The 21,502-nt window shown below is 42.6% G+C and overlaps 2 protein-coding genes across 2 annotated transcripts; one reads left to right on the top strand and one right to left on the bottom strand.

The window, feature by feature from the left end:
- The first annotated feature begins 5,452 nt into the window (after nucleotides 1–5,452).
- LOC139373486 (immunoglobulin superfamily member 11-like) lies at nucleotides 5,453–10,596 on the top strand. Its single transcript, XM_071114058.1, has 6 exons — nucleotides 5,453–5,705; nucleotides 8,278–8,330; nucleotides 8,459–8,809; nucleotides 8,891–9,160; nucleotides 9,271–9,318; nucleotides 9,460–10,596. Exons 1-6 carry the CDS (start codon nucleotides 5,677–5,679, stop codon nucleotides 9,540–9,542), a joined length of 834 nt encoding a protein of 277 aa, XP_070970159.1. The 5' UTR covers nucleotides 5,453–5,676; the 3' UTR covers nucleotides 9,543–10,596.
- On the bottom strand, nucleotides 10,354–21,423 carry LOC139373484 (VPS52 subunit of GARP complex). The gene is made up of 19 exons (XM_071114053.1): nucleotides 21,308–21,423; nucleotides 20,426–20,513; nucleotides 20,201–20,253; nucleotides 19,964–20,039; nucleotides 19,781–19,848; nucleotides 19,324–19,499; nucleotides 18,974–19,124; nucleotides 18,740–18,840; nucleotides 18,482–18,614; nucleotides 18,040–18,231; nucleotides 17,469–17,624; nucleotides 17,151–17,269; nucleotides 15,708–15,831; nucleotides 15,530–15,625; nucleotides 15,297–15,404; nucleotides 14,914–14,979; nucleotides 14,677–14,788; nucleotides 11,686–11,804; nucleotides 10,354–11,413 (listed from the first exon to the last, which is right to left on the bottom strand). The coding sequence occupies exons 1-19, from the start codon at nucleotides 21,395–21,397 to the stop codon at nucleotides 11,267–11,269; spliced, it is 2,175 nt and encodes a 724-aa protein (XP_070970154.1). The 5' UTR covers nucleotides 21,398–21,423; the 3' UTR covers nucleotides 10,354–11,266.
- Between the last annotated feature and the right edge of the window lie 79 nt (nucleotides 21,424–21,502).

Below are 21,502 nucleotides of genomic sequence, written 5' to 3'. Positions count from 1 at the left end.
TATGTTGTTTACGATTACACTACGAGTCGTTAATCATGAAACATACACCCCCGCCCTTCTTCTTACCGGAGAGATGTTTATTCCTGTCGGCGCGAAGCACTGAAAATCCTGTTGGCTGTACCGACTCCGACAGCATATCCCAAGCTAGCCATGTTTCTGTGAGTATGTTTACAATCCCAGAAATCTCTTCGGAAAGCAACTCTTGCCCTGATTTCGTCAACTTTGTTAACTAGGGACTGGACATTAGTGAGTAATATACTCGGAAGCGGTGGGTGGTGTGCGCGCCTCCAAAGGCTAACTAGAAGACCACTTCGGCACCCTCTTCTCCGGCGACGTTGTTTTGGGTCAGCCTCTGGAATCAGTTAAAATGCCCTGGGAGGTGCAGACAAAGGATCTGCTTTGGAAAAGTTGCATTCCTGGTAGTAGTGCTGGTTGTGCTGGTAAGTTGACGTCTCTCTGATATCCAATAGTTCTTCCAGGCTGTATGTAATAACACTTAAGGATTTCTGGGCTAACAATTTCTGGGGTAACTACCTCTTTAATTTTTCCACATTTTGTTACGTTACAGCCTTACTCTAAAATTGATTAAATTGTTTTTTTCCCCTGATCAATCTGACTTGCCTAGTTAAAAAAAGGCTACTTTTTTTGTTAATACATCTACACACAATACCCTATAATGACAAAGCAATTTACGTTTACAAATGTGTAAAGAATAAAAAACTGAAATATCACATTTACAGAAGTATTCAGACCCTTTACTCAGTACTTTGTTTGAAGCACCTTTGGCAGTGCTTACAGCCTTGAGTCATCTTTGATACAGTGCCTTGCGAAAGTATTCGGCCCCCTTGAACTTTGCGACCTTTTGCCACATTTCAGGCTTCAAACATAAAGATATAAAACTGTATTTTTTTGTGAAGAATCAACAACAAGTGGGACACAATCATGAAGTGGAATGACATTTATTGGATATTTCAAACTTTTTTAACAAATCAAAAACTGAAAAATTGGGCGTGCAAAATTATTCAGTAAGTCGCTTGGGGTATGTCTCTATCAGTTTTGCACATCGAGAGACTGACATTTTTTCCCATTCCTCCTTGCAAAACAGCTCGAGCTCAGTGAGGTTGGATGGAGAGCATTTGTGAACAGCAGTTTTCAGTTCTTTCCACAGATTCTCAATTGGATTCAGGTCTGGACTTTGACTTCGCCATTCTAACACCTGGATATGTTTATTTTTGAACCATTCCATTGTAGATTTTGCTTTATGTTTTGGATCATTGTCTTGTTGGAAGACAAATCTCCATCCCAGTCTCAGGTCTTTTGCAGATTCCATCAGGTTTTCTTCCAGAATGGTCCTGTATTTGGCGCCATCCATCTTCCCATCAATTTTAACCATCTTCCCTGTCCCTGCTGAAGAAAAGCAGGCCCAAACCATGATGCTGCCACCACCATGTTTGACAGTGGGGATGGGGTGTTCAGCTGTGTTGCTTTTACGCCAAACATAACGTTTTGCATTGTTGCCAAAAAGTTCAATTTTGGTTTCATCTGACCAGAGCACCTTCTTCCACATGTTTGGTGTGTCTCCCAGGTGGCTTGTGGCAAACTTTAAACAACACTTTTTATGGATATCTTTAAGAAATGGCTTTCTTCTTGCCACTCTTCCATAAAGGCCAGATTTGTGCAATATACGACTGATTGTTGTCCTATGGACAGAGTCTCCCACCTCAGCTGTAGATCTCTGCAGTTCATCCAGAGTGATCATGGGCCTCTTGGCTGCATCTCTGATCAGTCTTCACCTTGTATGAGCTGAAAGTTTAGAGGGAAGGCCAGGTCTTGGTAGATTTGCAGTGGTCTGATACTCCTTCCATTTCAATAGTATCGCTTGCACAGTGCTCCTTGGGATGTTTAAAGCTTGAGAAATCTTTTTGTATCCAAATCCGGCTTTAAACTTCTTCACAACAGTATCTCGGACCTGCCTGGTGTGTTCCTTGTTCTTCATGATGCTCTCTGCGCTTTTAACGGACCTCTGAGACTATCACAGTGCAGGTGCATTTATACGGAGACTTGATTACACACAGGTGGATTGTATTTATCATCATTAGTCATTTAGGTCAACATTGGATCATTCAGATATCCTCACTGAACTTCTGGAGAGAGTTTGCTGCACTGAAAGTAAAGGGGCTGAATAATTTTGCACGCCCAATTTTTCAGTTTTTGATTTGTTAAAAAAGTTTGAAATATCCAATAAATGTCGTTCCACTTCATGATTGTGTCCCACTTGTTGTTGATTCTTCACAAAAAAATACAGTTTTATATCTTTATGTTTGAAGCCTGAAATGTGGCAAAAGGTCGCAAAGTTCAAGGGGGCCGAATACTTTCGCAAGGCACTGTATGACACTACAATCTTGGCACACCTGTATTTGAGGAGTTTCTCCCATTTTCAGGTCTCCCCAGTGTTCAGGTTCCAGTCCAGGCTCTGCCTGGCCACTCAAGGACATTCAGAGACTTGTCCCGAAGCCACTCCTGCATTGTCTTGGCTATGTGCTTCGGTTTGTTGTCCTGTTGGAAGGCGAGCCTTAGCCCCAGTCTGAGGTCCTGAGAGCTCTGGAGTAGGTTCTCATCAAGGATCTCTCTGTACTTTGCTCCGTTCATCTTTCCCTCGATCCTGATTAGTCTTCCAGTCCCTGCTGCTGAAAAACATACCAACAGCATGATGCTGCCACCACCATGCTTTACCGTAGGGATGGTGACAAGTTTCCTCCAGATGTGACGCTTGGCATTCAGGCCAAAGAGTTCAATCTTGGTTTCATCAGACCAGAGAATCGTGTTTCTCATGATCTGAGAGTCTTTAGGTGCCTTTTGGCAAACTCCAAGCGGGCTATCATGTGCCTTTTACTTAGGAGTGGCTTCCTTCTGGCCACTCTACCATAAAGGCCTGATTGGTGGAGTGCTGCAGAGATGGTTGTCCTTCTGGAAGGTTCTCCCATCTCCACATAGAAATTCTGGAGCTCTGTCAGAGTGACCATCGGGTTCTTGGTCACCTCCCTGACCAAGGCCTTTCTCACCAATTGCTTAGATTGGCTGGGCAGTCAGCTCTAGGAAGAGTCTTGGTGGTTCCAAACTTCTTCCCTTTAAGAATGATGGAGGCCACTGTGTTCTTGGGGACCTTCAATGCTGCAGAATTGTTTTGGTACCCTTCCCCAGATCTGTGCCTTGACAAAATCCTGTGGACAATTCCTTTGACCTCATGGCTTGGTTTTTGCTCTGACATGCACTGTAAACTGTGTGACCTTATATAGACAGGTGTGTGCCTTTACAAATAAATTCTAATCAATTGAATTTACCACAGGTGGTTTTCGACTTGTCATTATGGGGTATTGTATGTAGCTTGATGAGGGAAAATGTATTTAATCCACTTTAGAATAAGGCTGTAACGTAACAAAATGTGGAAAAAGTGAAGCGGTCTGAATACTTTCAGAATGCACCGTATGTTACCCACAAGGTCAACTGTCTTTTTTTGGCCATCCGTGTGGTCTCATGTTTAACCTCAAAGTATTTTTCTCTTGAAAAACTTACATGGAACACTGGACAGCGTCATCAGTCAATTAAAATAAATGTATTAGGCGCTAATCTATGGGAGGGCATAGGCCCAACCACTTTGGAGCCAGGCCTACCCACTGGGGAGCCAGGCCTAGTCAATCCGAATGTGTTTTTCACCACGAAAGGGCTTTATTACAGACAGAAATACTCCTCCGTTTCATCAGCTGTTCGGATGGCTGGTCTCAGACGATCCAGCAGGTAAAGAAGCCGGATGTGGAGGTCCTGGGCTGGCGTGGTTACACATGGTCTGAGGTTGTGAGGTGACGTTGGAGGCGGCTTATGATAGAGAAATGAATATTACATTCTCTGGCAACAGCTCTGGTGGACATTCCTTCAATCAGCATGCCAATTTCACGCTCCCTCAAAACTTGAGACATCCGTGGCGTTGTGTGGCAAAACTGCACATTTTAGAGTGGCCTTTTATTGTCCTCAGCACAAAGTGCACCTGTGTAATGATCATGCTCTTAATTCAGCTTATTGATATGCCACACCTGTCAGGTGGATGGATTGTCTTGGCAAAGGAGAAATGCTCACTAACAGGGATGTAAACAAATTTCTGCACAAAATGGGAGAGAAATAAGCTTTTTCTGCATTTGGAAAATTTCTGGGATCTTTTATTTCAGCTCATGAAACACTTTACGTGTTGCACTTAGATTTTTGTTCAGTATACAGTACATACATACATTTTTTTGTATATATCTAAATACCCTGTGCACCTGGTTACATGACCTCTGTATAAGTAACGCAAGGTTTTGAGACTTCATTATAAAGGTATCTATTCAGTACACTAAAGACAAGCTAATGCATTTCTTAGACTCGGCAAAATACATATTTGACTAATATAATGATGACCAACAACATACCTGTAAAGGTCAGGCGGATGCCTTTTCCAAATCGCACTGTCCCATTGTAGCGACCAGCACAGTAGTACAATCCCAAATCTGCTTCTGTCACCACAATGATCTCCAAACTGTTGTTTTCCTTTGTGTCAAAGTGACCCGTGTCTTCCTCATTAATAACTGCTGCAGTATTTAGAAAACGTGATAGCCTGGTAACAGTTATAAGGGTGACAAGTTCCTCTGAGCGCATTTGGAACCAGATTATTTCTCTGCTGTTTGTGAGGTTGCACGACAGGGAAGTATTTTGTCCAGCCTGAACAAAATGGACCACAGCTGATGCAGACAGAAAGCGTAGTCCAGAAACATCTAGAAAAGAACAGGAAATAGCTTATTGAATCCATTTGCAAACTATCTATCAGTGCCGGCTGGTGGGAGACGTGCTCATTGTAATGGCTGGATTGGAGTAAATGAAATGGTATCAAACTTATCAGACATATGGAAACCTCATTGACACGTTCTGTCAATCCCATTCCAGCCATTACAATGAGCCCGTCCTCATGTAGCCCCGTCCACTAGCTTCCTCTGCTATCTATCTATCTATCTATCTATCTATCTATCTATCTATCTATCTATCTATCTATCTATCTATCTATCTATCTATATCTATCTATCTATCTATCTATCTATCTATTATCAGTACCTACATGTCTGTCTTTCTATCAATCAATCAGTCAGTCAGTCAGTCTCACCATCCATCCATCCATCCATCCATCCATCAATATACTTACAAAAGAAAGTGAGCAGGTAGACACATTTCCCCATAATCGCATGATATTTCACCTGTGAAGATGGCATTCTATTCATTACTAGACAACCCTAATGAATGTACTATAGAGAAAGCCTATGGTACAGTATATGGTAATGGATTGAATGGGGAAATGCTTATGTACCCGAGAAAGACCACCACATTTGACACATTTGACATTGTTTGCGTCTGAGGCTGAGCTGCGGTTTTGGACAATGTAGTTTGCTAAGGCTTAGGTTGTGTTTCCTGCGAAGTTCCCCATACTTAAAATGGAAATACTCTGTAATTAGTAATTCTATTTTTTTCCTCTTCGGTTTCGTTTCTGGTAGCTCAGATGACGCGGCTGGGGCTTGCACTGCCTTGCTTGCTGCCACTGCTCAGGCTCACAACTTGGAAGTTCAAGGAGTCAACCAACTAGCAAAGCAGCCTGTTGCAATGAAAATGCATGGCATAGACCGAGACCGGTAAGAGACACATATGTATTTAATTTTAATTGGCATATTATTTAGCAAATAATCTAAAGAATTCTTAGAGTGAAATAGAAAAAAAAATGCATTTGTATCTGCAGTCTGATTGATACTGTTTAACTGCTTCTTGACTATTCTTATTCACTGTGCTGCGCTAGGCTATGTGCTCACATCGTGCAACTAATTTAAACGAGGAGATGTATGCATTTCTTGGTGGATGTCATCATGTGTGGACAAGTTTGTTTACTAGAGGAGATGCATGGTTCCTTTGAACCGCAATATTCATTTAGTTTCGTTTTCAGAGCAGGGCTCCCAGCCAGTCTCAATAGAGACTCAATTGAAACTCTATCGTTCTATTTTGGAAACGCCTGCAGGAGGCAAAACGAAACTGATTTCACATCAAGTGCCAAATATGCTACTGAGGTTTAAACTTTACAAATATTTGAGATCATTTTGCAGTATATGAAAGTAAAACATATTTTGTTTTTTTCTAATTGTGGCTTTTGTTGAACAGTTTTTGCATAATGATATAATATAATGAATGATATGGCTGTGCATCAAGGGGTGAATTTCGACACGAGTTATGCACGCATAAATGGAACATAATTCCCCTTTTATGCACGTTTCTCTCTATGCTATTCTGACCTTGAATTTAAGCATGAGAATAGTATGTTTTTCACCCCCCATTTCATAAATGAAGGTGTGGCGGAGGTGTCTACAGATATGCTGCTGACAGTGTTGGTCCCATGTTTCATGAGCTGAAATTTAAGATCCCAGAAATATTTCATATGCACAAAAAGCTTTTTTCTCTCAAATGTTGTGCACAAATGTGTTTACATCCCTGTTAGTGAGCGTTTCTCCTTTGCCATGATAATCCATCCTGACAGGTGTGGCACAATTGCATGGTACTGGTACTGTGTGTATATATATATATACATTGCCTTTCGGCCCCCTTGAACTTTGCGACCTTTTGCCACATTTCAGGCTTCAAACATAAAGATATAAAACTGTATTTTTTTGTGAAGAATCAACAACAAGTGGGACACAATCATGAAGTGGAATGACATTTATTGGATATTTAAAACTTTTTTAACAAATCAAAAACTGAAAAATTGGGCATGCAAAATTATTCAGCCCCCTTAAGTTAATACTTTGTAGCGCCACCTTTTGCTGCGATTACAGCTGTAAGTCGCTTGGGGTATGTCTCTATCAGTTTTGCACATCGAGAGACTGAAATTGTTTCCATTCCTCCTTGCAAAACAGCTCGAGCTCAGTGAGGTTGGATGGAGAGCATTTGTGAACAGCAGTTTTCAGTTCTTTCCACAGATTCTCGATTGGATTCAGGTCTGGACTTTGACTTGGCCATTCTAACACCTGGATATGTTTATTTTTGAACCATTCCATTGTAGATTTTGCTTTATGTTTTGGATCATTGTCTTGTTGGAAGACAAATCTCCGTCCCAGTCTCAGGTCTTTTGCAGACTCCATCAGGTTTTCTTCCAGAATGGTCCTGTATTTGGCTCCATCCATCTTCCCATCAATTTTAACCATCTTCCCTGTCTCTGCTGAAGAAAAGCAGGCCCAAACCATGATGCTGCCACCACCATGTTTGACAGTGGGGATGGTGTGTTCAGCTGTGTTGCTTTTACTCCAAACATAACGTTTTGCATTGTTGCCAAAAAGTTCAATTTTGGTTTCATCTGACCAGAGCACCTTCTTCCACATGTTTGGTGTGTCTCCCAGGTGGCTTGTGGCAAACTTTAAACGACACTTTTTATGGATATCTTTAAGAAATGGCTTTCTTCTTGCCACTCTTCCATAAAGGCCAGATTTGTGCAATATACGACTGATTGTTGTCCTATGGACAGAGTCTTCATGGGTGTGATCATGGGCCTCTTGGCTGCATCTCTGATCAGTTTTCTCTTTGTATGAGCTGAAAGTTTAGAGGGACGGCCAGGTCTTGGTAGATTTGCAGTGGTCTGATACTCCTTCCATTTCAATATTATCGCTTGCACAGTGCTCCTTGGGATGTTTAAAGCTTGGGAAATCTTTTTGTATCCAAATCCGGCTTTAAACTTCTTCACAACAGTATCTCGGACCTGCCTGGTGTGTTCCTTGTTCTTCATGATGCTCTCTTCACATTTAACGGACCTCTGAGACTATCACAGTGCAGGTGCATTTATACGGAGACTGGTGGATTGTATTTATCATCATTAGTCATTTAGGTCAACATTGGATCATTCAGAGATCCTCACTGAACTTCTGGAGAGAGTTTGCTGCACTGAAAGTAAAGGGGCTGAATAATTTTGCACGCCCAATTTTTCAGTTTTTGATTTGTTAAAAAAGTTTGAAATATCCAATAAATGCCGTTCCACTTCATGATTGTGTCCCACTTGTTGTTGATTCTTCACAAAAAAATACAGTTTTATATCTTTATGTTTGAAGCCTGAAATGTGGCAAAAGGTCGCAAAATTCAAGGGGGCCGAATACTTTCGCAAGGCACTGTGTATATATATATATATATTATTTCATGAAATCCTCTTATCAGTCTTCTTCCTTTTCTTTTTAGACATGTTATACATCTTCATTGTCTGTGGATTGTGGGCTTTGTGGGCTGTGTTGGTGAGTATAAATTAACTCTATCCACAATTAAAACTTGTGGATTGAGTACATAATAATAATAATAATAATAATAACATAACAAAAATGCATATGATTTTCAAGACATTTGTTCCAACTCTCTCCTACAGCCTCCTCCTCCCTGCCCTCTGGCCCTCTCTCCATCTCTTCCCCTGTTGGAAGCCAAGCCATCCTTCCTTGCAAATGGAAGTCCCAGCTAGACAACGTCCCAGTTTGCCACGTCCTATGGCAGACACCCGATGCGCCCGTGTTTGAGCAAAACGGGGAGCAACGGTGGCAGGCCAGCGAGTTTGAGGGGCGGCTGGAGGTACCTGGGGAAAAGCTTTGGGAGGGCGACTGCTCTCTGATCTTGCGCGACGTGCAGTTTGGGGATGTGGGGCTTTACGAGAGCTTCATGGTGGTCGACAGGACAAGGAGGAAAAGGCGGGTGTTCATCCAGAGTGTTCACCTCTCAGTCTATGGTAATAGGAGATCTACAGGTCAGACCTCAGCTGAAATAGTTGTTTTATATCGCTATCCTCATCTCTCCTTCTTCTCTACAGACCATAAGTCCAAGCTGTCAATGGGCATGGGTGAAGACCTGGTCCTGACGCTCCACACTCCCCAGGCCATGAGAGTGGTCTTCCAAGGGAGGAACAGCACAGAGTGGAAGGTCCTGTGGATGAGGGGTGACGGGAAGGTCAACGGGGGTCGTCTTGAGGAGGCTGAAGGGTTGGTGGTCCTCCGAGGGTTAAGGATGGACAACTCTGGGACTTATAAAGTGTTGGATTCCCATGGGCTTTCCGTGAGCACTGTGAAACTCACAGTGGAAGGTAATAAAATGGCCTCAAATGCTAATGCGTAAACTTAGCTTTTTTTGTTTTGTGATGTATCTGTAAACGCGTGCAACCGCTGCTAACATTTTACATTTTGTATCCCACAGAAGTTGCTAAAACTCAAAAGATTATCCACATCCAGGACAAACCTGTAGGTAAGAGACTGAAGTAATTAAAATAAATAATTGAGATGACTTATTCAAGGCAAGTATACCAAGTCCATGACACTGTAGAAGACTGATGGGCAATAATAGTACATGTTGAACAAGTTCTCTGCATCTTCTCCGTCTCTCTAGGTAAATCTACTGTTTACAGGTCCTCCTCTCTGCTCATCGTTTTTGTCCTGCTGATCAGTCCTCTGATTCAACATCTCCTCTAACAAGGTTTAAACCTTTTTGGGCTAGTTTCCCAGAACCAAATAAACAAACCCCTATACTAAAAAGCACTTTCATCGATTGAAAGTGATTTTTGGTCTATAGGCATAGAGGGAAGACATACTGGGCTGGTGGTTGCCTGAAAGCAGCATGTGGCCATCTTGGTATGTTGTTAGGGACCACCTGCTGTGTGGTTGTGTGCGGTGGTCATCTTCCCCAATTCAACATGTACAGTCTGTGACACCCTTGGGCCATGTAAGCCAATCAGTGGCGTAGTGCCCACCCCTCGCCAAAGTGAAATATAACAAAGGCTAATAAAATGTTGGTTGTAGTCTGGGCAGTGGGTTCCAGTGCACCTTTTACCTCAAATCAAAGATGGTTGAGATGCTTTAAATCCTCCTAAAACGTTGTTTCTTCACTCCACATCATTAAAGCTGGAATCCTTAGTTGCTGAATGAATGATACACCCATTCATTCTTGAAGAATATAACGCCTATGTATATATCAGAACCCCAACTGCATGCTTGTTTTGCTCCAATGTTAGTAGTAAAGAATGCAAATGTTAAACCTGTAATTTTGATTTCATGGATGGTCAGTCCTTGGCTCCATAGCTGTCTATGGATTTGAGTGGTTACATTTCTCCAGGTTCATCCCTTATCTTTTTACCAAAACACAGGTGGGTGGCTGCTTTATTGTTTCATTTAAGGATTCTAGCTTCAATGGGTTTGATTTGTACAAATAACCTGAGAGCATGATGTTCAGTGTTTGTAAATATTAAATTACTCCTATGATAGTAATATACACGGAACAAAAATATAAATGCAACAATTAACGATTTTACTGAGTTACAGTTCATATTAGGAAATCAATTCATTAGGTCTAGGGATTTCACATGACTGGGCAAGGGCACAGCCATGAAACCAACATTTGTATGAGCATTATATACACAAAACAAAGTATATAATACAATCAAATGAAAGTGTGAGTTGTTTGTGTTCAATTTTATAACAGCAATGTAATCTTAATTTATGTTAAATAAAGCATTGAAAATGACAGCCATGTGATGGTCCTTTACAGCCTTGCGAGTATATTACACTTAAATTAATACATTCCAATATGTTATCATCTACAGTTACAGTATACACATCAGAACACAACAGGGGCCCAGGAGATGCCAATCCCTCCCCTTTCCTGCTCTTCCCTCTCAAACTCAGAATAAACTAGGGGTGCACAGCTCTGAGAGCCATAGGTTTTGGCCCTTGCCTTTTAACAAGCCTGGATTATACTTGGGAAACCAGGTGAGTTCACGCATAAACCAGTAATTGTTCAATTATGTGATAAGAAGAAAGCCAAAACAAGCACAACTCGAGTTGTGCACCCCTGAATGGAATAGACCATCTACCCCGTTTCTTCTGACAGCCTTCTCCTGTCAATCCCCATAACCACTGAACATTCCCTCATCCTATTTGTCTCTTTATCCCCTCCCGAAAAAAACAAAGAACCCAGCACCCATGAAAGAAAAGGTAGCACTTACACAACACCTTACCCATTGACATTGGTAAAATCATAAACGACAGGTTCCCACGCGCAATACAGTCTTTAAATCAGTGGAGTGATGTCACGAGCAAAGGGATATACTCTTTCACTTGTTTCCAATCAGGCCATGTCAGATTGAGCTCCTTCATTTAATCCATCACATCATTCCTAAGTCTAGTCTTGGAGTGTCCAGTTAGAAGTTGGGCTTGTGTTTCTTGACTTCGACCATGAGGTGGTGCAGGTTGATGAGCTCAGAGCGCACGGCCAGGCTGCGAAAGGTGGGCTGGGCCAGTACCTTGTGGAAGCCATGGTAGTACTGGATCAGCTGAGTGAGCGCTCCCTGGAGGATAGGAGGACAGCAGTCAAAAGTTGAATAATAAGCTTCAGAGAAAGAAAAAAAAACAATAACAGCCCGTGGCTCACAGTTGCCTAAATATAAAAATATGTTTTTTTTTATTGTACATATGTCGATTTATGGGACCCCTTTTGGCTCAAGAGCACCCCTAGGGGCAAACGTTCTGTATAGCCTTTAATTACATACAATTATATTACTGGTTTTTAGAACGTGTTTTCGGTCAGTGCATCCGTTAGAGAAAGCACCGAGAGCAGTACCTGAATGATGCCAGTGCCGTTCTTGAAGTTGGTGAAGGACCTCATGACGTCCTGACTCAGAGCCTCCACAGACTGTTTCCATGTGCTGGAGAAACCCCTGACCAGCTGGGTGATCCGGGCTGAGAGAAAAAGAACGAAAGAAGGGGGGGGGGGGGGGGTGAGAAAGGGTGGGAAGAAGAAAACAATATACATTTAGAGATGGGAGGCATGGGTGTGAAAAGGTGTGGGAGAAATGTCAGACAATTGTTATGGTGGAAAGTCAAACAACAAGCTGTGTCACAGGAGAGTAGAAACAAACAGTAGAGGTAAATAAACAATGAGTCAGGACAGGGGGGGAAAGTAGAAGTAAAGAGAATGTTACCGCGGAAACGGGCACAGTCTTAGGTTTCATTTATTCGCACCAAATAAAAGAAGTGAAAGACAAAAAAAAAAAACTGTGCAGATACAAACGGGTAAAAAGAGTGTGCCGGTGAGGTTGGAAGCCCAAAAGGGCTGATATGAAAACCACATCACAAATGTACGTAAAAAAAAGAAGTGCTCAATCACTTTAAACAAAGCATATTAATTATAATTGTACATGATATACTCAGTATACAAAAACAATGTGTGTGTGTGTGTGCGTGCGCATGTGAGAGTTAGGCTACATAGAGGGGGTTATTGGGTAGTTTGGTTCATCAGGCGGACCCCCAGTTGTCACTTGGAAGTTATTGAGGGATGATGATATTTTGGCAATGTGACGATAAGAATTCCAGAGTACGGTACCTCTGTACCCGATAGAGAATTGACTCTGTGAGGTGCGGCAATGGGGAGGATGAAGGTTATCACAGTGTCTTGTGTTATATAGATGGATTTCAGAATTAACCAGGAAGAATCCATTGAAGGTTTTAGGTAAACTGTCTGGGAGGTATGAGTATTTGTAGACGAAAGTGCATAATTGGGTAAATTCATGCCGTAAAGCCAGGTAATTAAAGGAGGTGGCTAGTCTTGAAGATGTTATGAGTCATTTGTGTAGGTAGGAGGCATGTACTGGCCCAGACAATATTACAGTAAATGAGATATTGGTACAGATTTCAGTACTTTGCTACAGACAAATTGAATATGATCTTTCCAGGATAACTTTTCATCAATTATAAATCGGAGGAATCTAGTGGATGTGACTTGTTCAACTTCATTCCCACCAATTGAGATTCTGGCTCTTATTTTACAATATGTCTTATACTTACTAGTGAATACAATTAAGTAGGATGTTGTTTTACATTGAAATATTATTTATTTATCTGGAACCATTCAGAAAATGTGGCCATACCTGAGTTGGTCTCATTAATTAGTGAATCAAAATTCTTGTGTGATAAAATCAAATTGGTATGATCAGCAAAGAGAAGGGGAAGTACGGTAGAAGACCCAGCAGTAAAGTCATTGATATCGATTAGGAATAACAATTATTGAACCCTGTGTCACACCACAGGATATCTTGGCCCTGGTAAATGCACAGGCATTTGCATAAACACATGTATCTCTATCATAAACATAACCAATTATATGTACAGTTGAAGTCAGAAGTTTACATACACCTTAGTCAAGTACATTTTAACTCAGTTTTTCACAACTCCTGACATTTAATCCTAGTCAAATTTCCCTGTCTTAGGTCAGTGAGGATCACCATTTTATTTTAAGAATGTGAAATGTCAGAATAATAGTGGAGATTTATTTCAGCTTTTATTTCTTTCATCACATTCCCAGTGAGTCAGAAGTTTACATGCACTCAATTAGTATTTGGTAGCATTGCCTTTACATTTTTTTTAACTTGGTTCAAACGTTTATGGTAGCCTTCCACAAGCTTCCCACAATACGTTGGGTGAATTATGGCCCATTCCTCCTGACAGAGCTGGTGCAACTAAGTCAGATTTGCAGGCCTCATTTCTCACACACGCTTTTTCAGTTCTGCCCACACATTTTCTATAGGATTGAGGTCAGGGCTTTGTGATGGCCAATCAAATACCTTGACTTTGTTGTCCTCAAGCCATTTTGCCACAACTTTGGAAGTATGCTTGGGGTAATTGTCCATTTGGAAGACTCATTTGCAACCAAGCTTTAACTTCCTGACTGATGTCTTGAGATGTTGCTTCAATATATCCACAGAATTGTCCTTTCTCGTGATGCCATATTTTGTGAAGTGCACCAGTCCCTCCTGTAGCAAAGTACCCCCACAACATGATGCTGATACCCCAGTGCTTCACTGTTGGGATGGTGTTCTTCGGCTTGCAAGCCTCCCCCTTTTTCCTCCAAACATAACGATGGTCATTATGACAGTTCTAACAGTTCTATTTTTGTTTCATCAGACCAGAGGACATTTCTCCAAAAAGTACAATCTTTGTCCCCATGTGCAGTTGCAAACCGTAGTCTGGCTTTTTTTATGGTGGTTTTGGAGCAGTGGCTTCTTCCTTGCTGAGCGGCCTTTCAGGTTATGTCGATATAGGACTCGTTTTACTGTGGATATAGATACTTTTGTACCGGTTTCCTCCAGCATCTTCACAAGATCCTTTGCTGTTGTTCTGGGATTGATTTGCACTTTTTGCACCAAAGTACGTACATCTCTAGGAGACAGAACACGTCTCCTTCCTGAGCGGTAAGACGGCTGCGTGGTCCCATGGTGTTTGTACAGATGAACGTGGTACCATCAGGTGTTTGGAAATTGCTCCCAAGGATGAACCATACTTGTGGAGGTCTACCATTGTTTCCCTTAGGTCTTAGCTGATTTCTTTTGATTTCCCCATGATGTCAAGCAAAGAGGCACTGCGTTTGAAGGTAGGCCTTCTTGCCGACTTGCCAAAACTATAGTTTGTTAACAAGAGATGTGTGGAGTGGTTGAAAAACTACTTTTAAGGACTCCAAACTAAGTATGTAAACTTCCGACTTCAACTGTATAATCATGAAAACATTCGGCAAACATTTCCATTATAAAAAGGGTCTGCATCCTTTCTCTATACTCACCTTCGTCATTCTTTAGTCTATCCAGCTGCCCTTTCTCCGTCAGCGCCTCGCTCTCCTTCACAAATGCTATCATGCCACCAAAGGGAGAGGACAGAATCTCCTCAATAAACTCCTGATGAAAGGAGAAAGAAAGAGGGGAACATTTCATTGGAGTAAATACTTTGAGTAAACTGACTATCTGTGAATCTGGCACACATGACAAAACTCAATTTCCCAGAATCCCTGTGTAGGTTTTACCTGGCTCCTGGCCTGGAGGAGCTGTTGGAAACCCTCAACCTCTTTACTGTCATCAGCTGCCCTCTCCTATGATATGGAGAAAAAGAGAGGAAAACAGCATGACATCTTTCAATTCTGTATATTCACAAGACACAGCCTAGCGGTTAAGAGCATTGGCCCAGTAACCCAAAGGTCGCTGGTTCGAATCCCAGAGCCGACGAGGTGAAAAATCTGCTGATGTGCACTTGAGCAAGGCACCTAATTGCTCCTGTAAGTCACTCTGGATAAGAGAGTCTGCTAAATGGCTAACATTTTAATGTAAATAAATGAATGAAGGAGTCATTTCAGGTGGGTAAATAAGTGAATCGTTCATGTTTATGGTTTTAAACTTGTGTTATTCTCACCATGAGTACACTGAGCATCATGTCGTAGTTGTTGATGAGGAAGATGAGCTGGTCCCTGCGTGAAGGGAACTCTGCAGCCATCTTCAGGACAAAGTTCTCCACTTCAACCTGAAAATACCCGTGTTAGCTATATCAAATCACACAAAGCACTATATCAAATGTTTATGCTAATTGTAGGATCCCAACTATTTATACTGTCTTACTGTTTTTTAAATTATTGTTTAGTTGTGTACCTGAAGTTGGCCAAGGAGGGTGTGGGTTCGCTCGCTGGTGAATGTCTGGTTAATGCTAACTATGGCAGAAGAGAACTCTGCATATCTGCGTGTGATCTGAAACACAACTGGTGTCAACAACTGTCTGGTATTATTAGATATTGATACATAAAACACGTGTGTGTGTGTGTATTCATACATAATGTGGTCTGGTGTCCAGCACGCCCAGTTTTTGAGGATCCGTGTTGCGGATGCTCTGAATGTTCATCTCCAGGATAAGCTCAAACCTGGGCCACAGCAGTTCCAGCACCGCATCCCAGTACCTGGCAACCCATGGAGAAACAATTACATCAAGCATCAAGGGCGGATTTCTGAGTTAAGATGTGTGTTTTCATTGAACAAATCTGTATCAAATCCATTGAAGTCAATATGTGATTTTCATTTGACGTTTTAGTCGTTTATCAGACGGCGTAAAGTAGAGTGCATTGTCATACTTTTTTGTACTGGTCCCGCAGTACAAAAAAAGTGGGAATTGAACCCACAACCCTGACATTGCAAGCGCCATGCTCTACCAACTGAGCCACTCAGGCCATCATCATGAAACAAATTACATTAACACGTCAGGCCCCAAATGTTACATTTTACAGTACATATAGTAAAAAGACTACTGTATCATAAGTTAACAATTCAGACTTTCCCCTTACTTATAGCATATACACTCACCGGACAGTTTATTAGGTAAACCGATCTAGTACGGGGTCGGATCCCCCTTTGCCTCCAGAACAGCTTGAATTATTTGGGGGGTGGATTCTACAAGGGACCTAACTCATGCCAGGGAAAAAATCCCTCACCAGTATACTACTGCCACCAGCCTATACCATGCAGGATGGTCCATGGACTCATGCTGCTTACACCAAATCCTGACTGCCATCAGCATGACGCAAAACGAACCGGGATTCGTCGGTCCAGGTGATGTTTTTCAACTCCTCGATTGTCCAGTGTTGGTGATGGTGTTGCCCACTGGAGCCGCTTCTTCTCGTTTTTAGCTGATGTGAGTGGAAACCAGTGTGGTCGTCTGCTGCAGTAGCCCATTTGTGACAAGGACCGAGTTGTGCGTTCTGGGATGCCGTTCTGCACACCACTGTTGTGCTGTGCCGTTATGTCTGTTTGTGGCCTGTTAGCTTGCACGATTCTTGCCATTCTCAATCGACCTCTCTCATCAACAAGCTGTTTTCGTCCACAGGACTGCCGCTGACTGGATGTTTTTTGTTTGTCGCACCATTCTCTGTAAACCCTAGACACTGTCGTGAGTGAAAAGCCTAGGAGGGCAGCCGTTTCTGAGATACTGGATCTGGCGCGCTTGCCACCGACGATCATACCACGCTCAAAGTCGCTTAGGTCACTCGTTTTGCCCATTCTAGCGTTCAACTGAACAGTAACTGGATGCCTGTCTGCCTGCTTTATTTAGCAAGCCACGGCCACATGACCCACTGTCTGTAGGAGCGATCCATTTTCCTGAACGGGGTACCTAATAAACTGTAGGGTGAGTGTATAGCATACTGCAGGAAATAGGATAAGTCTACAGCATTATGCTCCAAGTTAAAAGTGTATGGAGTTTTTGCGCTGATTGAGTACTACTAACTTGTCCAGGGCTGGGATGGTCCTCTTGTTTGTGATGGCTCTGAAACGCAGGATGATGTGGATACACAGGAACACGGCGATGCTGTCGTAGCAGTCCGACACATAGGTGGACATGCTCTTCTGCAGGGGAAAGAAAAGAGGATGAGAGGGAAAGGTGGGTATAGGTACGTTAGAGAAGGAGTTAGTCATATCATAAGAGACCATCATCATGATCAGTTCACAAAAAAGAAGGTCCTCCACCGTTAAAAAGCTCTGTTATGCCTTTACCATTGTTTTGTTTTTTTTACAGCAATGCTTTGGTGAAAAAGTATTCTCGTACCAGGAACAAGCTGAGCGTCTTTCCCATGACGCTGTTGAAGAGGTCCAGCGCAGAATTTCCAGCCACCATGAAGAAGTCAGACAGGAAGAGGAATTCTCGACAGCCGTTGTCCAAGAGGGCGTAGTGCTGACTGCGGAACAGCGTCTCATAGGGGTACTGAGAGGGGACGAAGAAGGCTGGTTGGGTGACTTGATAATCTACATCAATGTTAATATTAGAACTGGAGTCCACATGCTTTTCTGCGAAGCATTGCGTTTAACTGTCAATCTGTGGTCCGAGTTCTGCCGTTGTGCATTCCTTTAAGATGTGTGTGTGTGTGGTGACAAGACGGTAGTGAGAGAAGCACAGGTGTGTTGGAACAGTACAGCTTAACGATATCTAGACGTTTAGGGTTGGCTTTGTGTCTTCACCTCACAACCTTATACTCTATGCATGTTCAAATGATTTCAGAGTAGTGCTAAACATCTTATAATTAAAAGGTAGGTTAATTTCATTCAAAATGTCTGTTACTCTCGAGCAGTAGTACGTGGCATAGTTTGGAGGGGTTGTACAGCGCTGCCAGTGGTCTCACCCTGCAGTCCCCTCTCTGGGCAGTGTGGGGGATGAGGATGGGCCCCTCCAGCTCGGCAGGGCTCAGCACGGCCCCCCGCTGGCCCAGGGTGAAGATGGTGTTCCTGCTCTTCAGGGAGGGCTTGGAGAAGAAACCTTTCTTGGCCGTGTCTTCCACTCCCATCAAGTCATCTTTGTCTGCCACCTCTTCATACTGTCAACAGAGAAAGAGGTTACGCGAACAGTATTAAAATAGTATCAGCTAATTTGACTGATATGACACTCGACACGGTTGAAAATGTACCATCAAACACAACATAGCCCTTGCTGTACATTATAGCAGCAAGCTGTTTCAGAACAATTCACAGTGACAACCTAAATTAAGGTACTGTATATTGAGCCTATAAACCAAGAGAAGGCATTTTAACTCCTTCACTCCCTTAGCACCTGTGCCATTCGCTCACCTGTACTTTGAGGAGCCTGCCGCTGTACGACTTGAAGTAACTGTAGTAGATCTTACTCATGGTGTCCACATATTCATCCCTGATCTCCTTGGCCACTGTCCTTTCGTTTGCCAAGAGGAACTGATAGAAAAACCTAAAGTACGAAGAAACACTTACGATTGTGGTAGATACATGACTGTGGCGGTGCTTTTTAGTCTGTTTGAAGGTATCCAAACATGTGGAAGGTTTTGAAGCCTGTTATAAGCCCTATATCCTTACCTGTACTTGAGGAGGGTGTTCTGGGGGATTTGATAGTTGGTCATGGGCTTTCTGAAGGAATAAATCTTCTGCAGGATAAATTCTCGGATCTTTGTGACAGCCTGTGGAACAAAATAAAAGGCAGTTTTATACACAATATCTTTGCTCCGTTACCATGCACACCGTTATTCCTCGCTTACATCTCCTTCTCCTCTTCCCATCCCATTCAATTTCTCTCCCTCCCTGTATCTTCACCTTGATTTTGAGGCGGTCCACAATGTCCTGGATGTCAGAGCAGGCCAAAGTCTCCCTGAAGCTGAGCTCTTTGGCAAAGTTGATCTTGTTGTTGAGCTCATGGAGCTGCTCAAGGAACTCCTGCTCTGTCACCGGGCTCTCCAAGATTACCCTGCAGACCGGACAACATGTGGGGGGGGGGGGGGCGACAGTTCTTAGAACACATTACCCGTAGGAACACTTACAACATCATAGAGACCGTCAAGTGCATTTCTCAGACATCAATATGACATATGGTCTCCCATTAAAACTATACAGGTACATGTATCGTTACAAATCTGTCTAAAACACTAAAACACACACTCCCTTACTGGATCATAGCTCCGGGCACCACCAGCTCATCCACCAGTTGGCTGAGGTGGCTGCGTACAGCCTGCCTGTTCTTCAGCCGCATGTTCATGCTGACCGACTGTTGCTGCAGAGTCTGGATCTCACTGCTGATGGACGAGAGGTCACTCTGGAAGCCGCTCAGCATGCCCTCCATTCGCTGGAGAGAGAGAGAGGGGAAAGGTGGGGATAGAGAGAGAGAGAGAGAGAGAGAGAGAGAGAGAGAGAGAGAGAGAGAGAGAGAGAGAAAGAGAGAGAGAGCAAGAAAGAGGGGGGAGAAAATAGATTTGTCAATGGCTTCGTTACATATTTTTGCCAGGAAATTGCAAAAGCATTCTTTCAAAACAACTGCACGTGCAAAAATGTGGACCCATTTGGAATGGACTTATGGACTTCTGAAGCCACTTGATACACTTTTGATTGAGGAAATCATCCACTCACCTCCAGTATGGAGTCACAGGCTGTGATCTGGTTGTGCAGAGAGGCAATATTCTGGCTCTCCTTGATATCTGACACAAGCTTGGTCAAAGATTACCTATCAGGGTGAACTACTGTACCTATCAGGAATTACCATAAATAAAGCACTAATTCTTTCACACAATCATTCAAGAAATTAATGGATACAGTCTTTGATGGAAGCTTGTTCAATCCGTTGGAGTTCATCCTCCACTTGTTTAGAGTATTGCCGGAGGTCAACTCCCTGAAAGAAACAGAGATTCAGATGAAAGGAAACCATCCGTTGATGGAACGTAGCCTTATATACAATCTGTAAAATGAAAACTAACCCGAAAATACAATTGAAACTGAAATGTGTTGATGTTTAGGACCATGCGTGGTGCAGCCGTGGTACCACGATCTTACCGTTTTCAACGCCTCCTTCACCAAGTCATCTTCAAGATTAGCCTGTATGTGAACTGGTGGGTGAAGTAAAGGAAGGTAGCTAGTTTAATCTCCATAAAGGTACGTTCTTACATTCATCCAAGACACTGAACTAATTAGCTAAATTACTATTTGGCTATGAACACATTTTTTCCAGATGATATGACCATTACTTCATTGAAAAGACAATAATGCTGAAGGACTTACTGTCCACCTCATCCAAGATGAACTCATCTGTGGTCAAGTCCAAGTCGCCCAGGTTGAGCGGGGCCATGGCATCTGTGTCAGGCTTCATCTGTTGAAGAAGTAAATTGACATGGCTTTGATGTACTTTGTAAAGGAAGACAGAACAATTCAATTAGCTAGCTAGCTACTCCATTCATACGAGTAAAGACTTCGCTAGCTACTTAAATAGGCCTTTTCAATTGCAGCTTTTAGACAGTTGCTTTCTATTTTTTCCACCTTTGAGGCCCAGCCCCTAAAAAGTCTAAGGCTCTACTCTGACTTGGGGCCAATGGGGACTTCCAGGAGCGGGATGAAATATCTGACCCTGTATCAGTGGATAAGGGAAACTTCTACCCATCTGTTTATTGGGTTGTTTTGGGGTACAGATAGTTCAGCCTGATTGTAGCGTTGGCCCCTTGATGATCCTTAGTGTGTGTCAGACAGAGATATATGCAACATGGACAAGAAAGCAACACATGTCTGTAATCGTGTGTGTTAAAGAATGTTATTTTATTTATTTTGTTCTTAGCAGGTAACTTGCTAGCTCTGGTGTAGGAACGTCGCACTGGACCATAGCTTTAAACATAATAGCAATAAATCAGTGACTGGCTAGCTAGCCTTGCATCTCTGAATGATGCAGACGACGACGACGACAGCAAACACTACAGGTAATGTAAATCACCAGAAATGTAGCTGGTTAGAGATAGATAACAGTAGCTTGGCTAACGAGACAGATCAGACGATTATCTAGTTCGCTAGCTACGTAAATTGGGCTGGTGTTGTCAATGTAATGAACACAGAGAGCAATAGAAGTCGAACAATCAGAAACATATATGGTATGCAAGAATCATTAGCTAACGTCACCTCATCTTGTAAATATGCCATGGAATTCGCCGTTGAGTGGACAGTTGTGTTTACATCGGACATAGCAGCAGTCACTGCTCTATCCGCCATAGCTTCCAAACCTAAAAAAAAACTACAAAGGTAGTGTGCTCTTCCCCAATGTCCCCGGGATACGTGAGGAAAAACAATAAGTAAAGATCATTTTGAGATTAGTTG

Source organism: Oncorhynchus clarkii, chromosome 18 (genome assembly GCF_045791955.1).
Source record: "Oncorhynchus clarkii lewisi isolate Uvic-CL-2024 chromosome 18, UVic_Ocla_1.0, whole genome shotgun sequence".
Taxonomy (NCBI): domain Eukaryota; kingdom Metazoa; phylum Chordata; class Actinopteri; order Salmoniformes; family Salmonidae; genus Oncorhynchus; species Oncorhynchus clarkii.
This window is presented reverse-complemented; position numbering and strand designations above follow the sequence as displayed.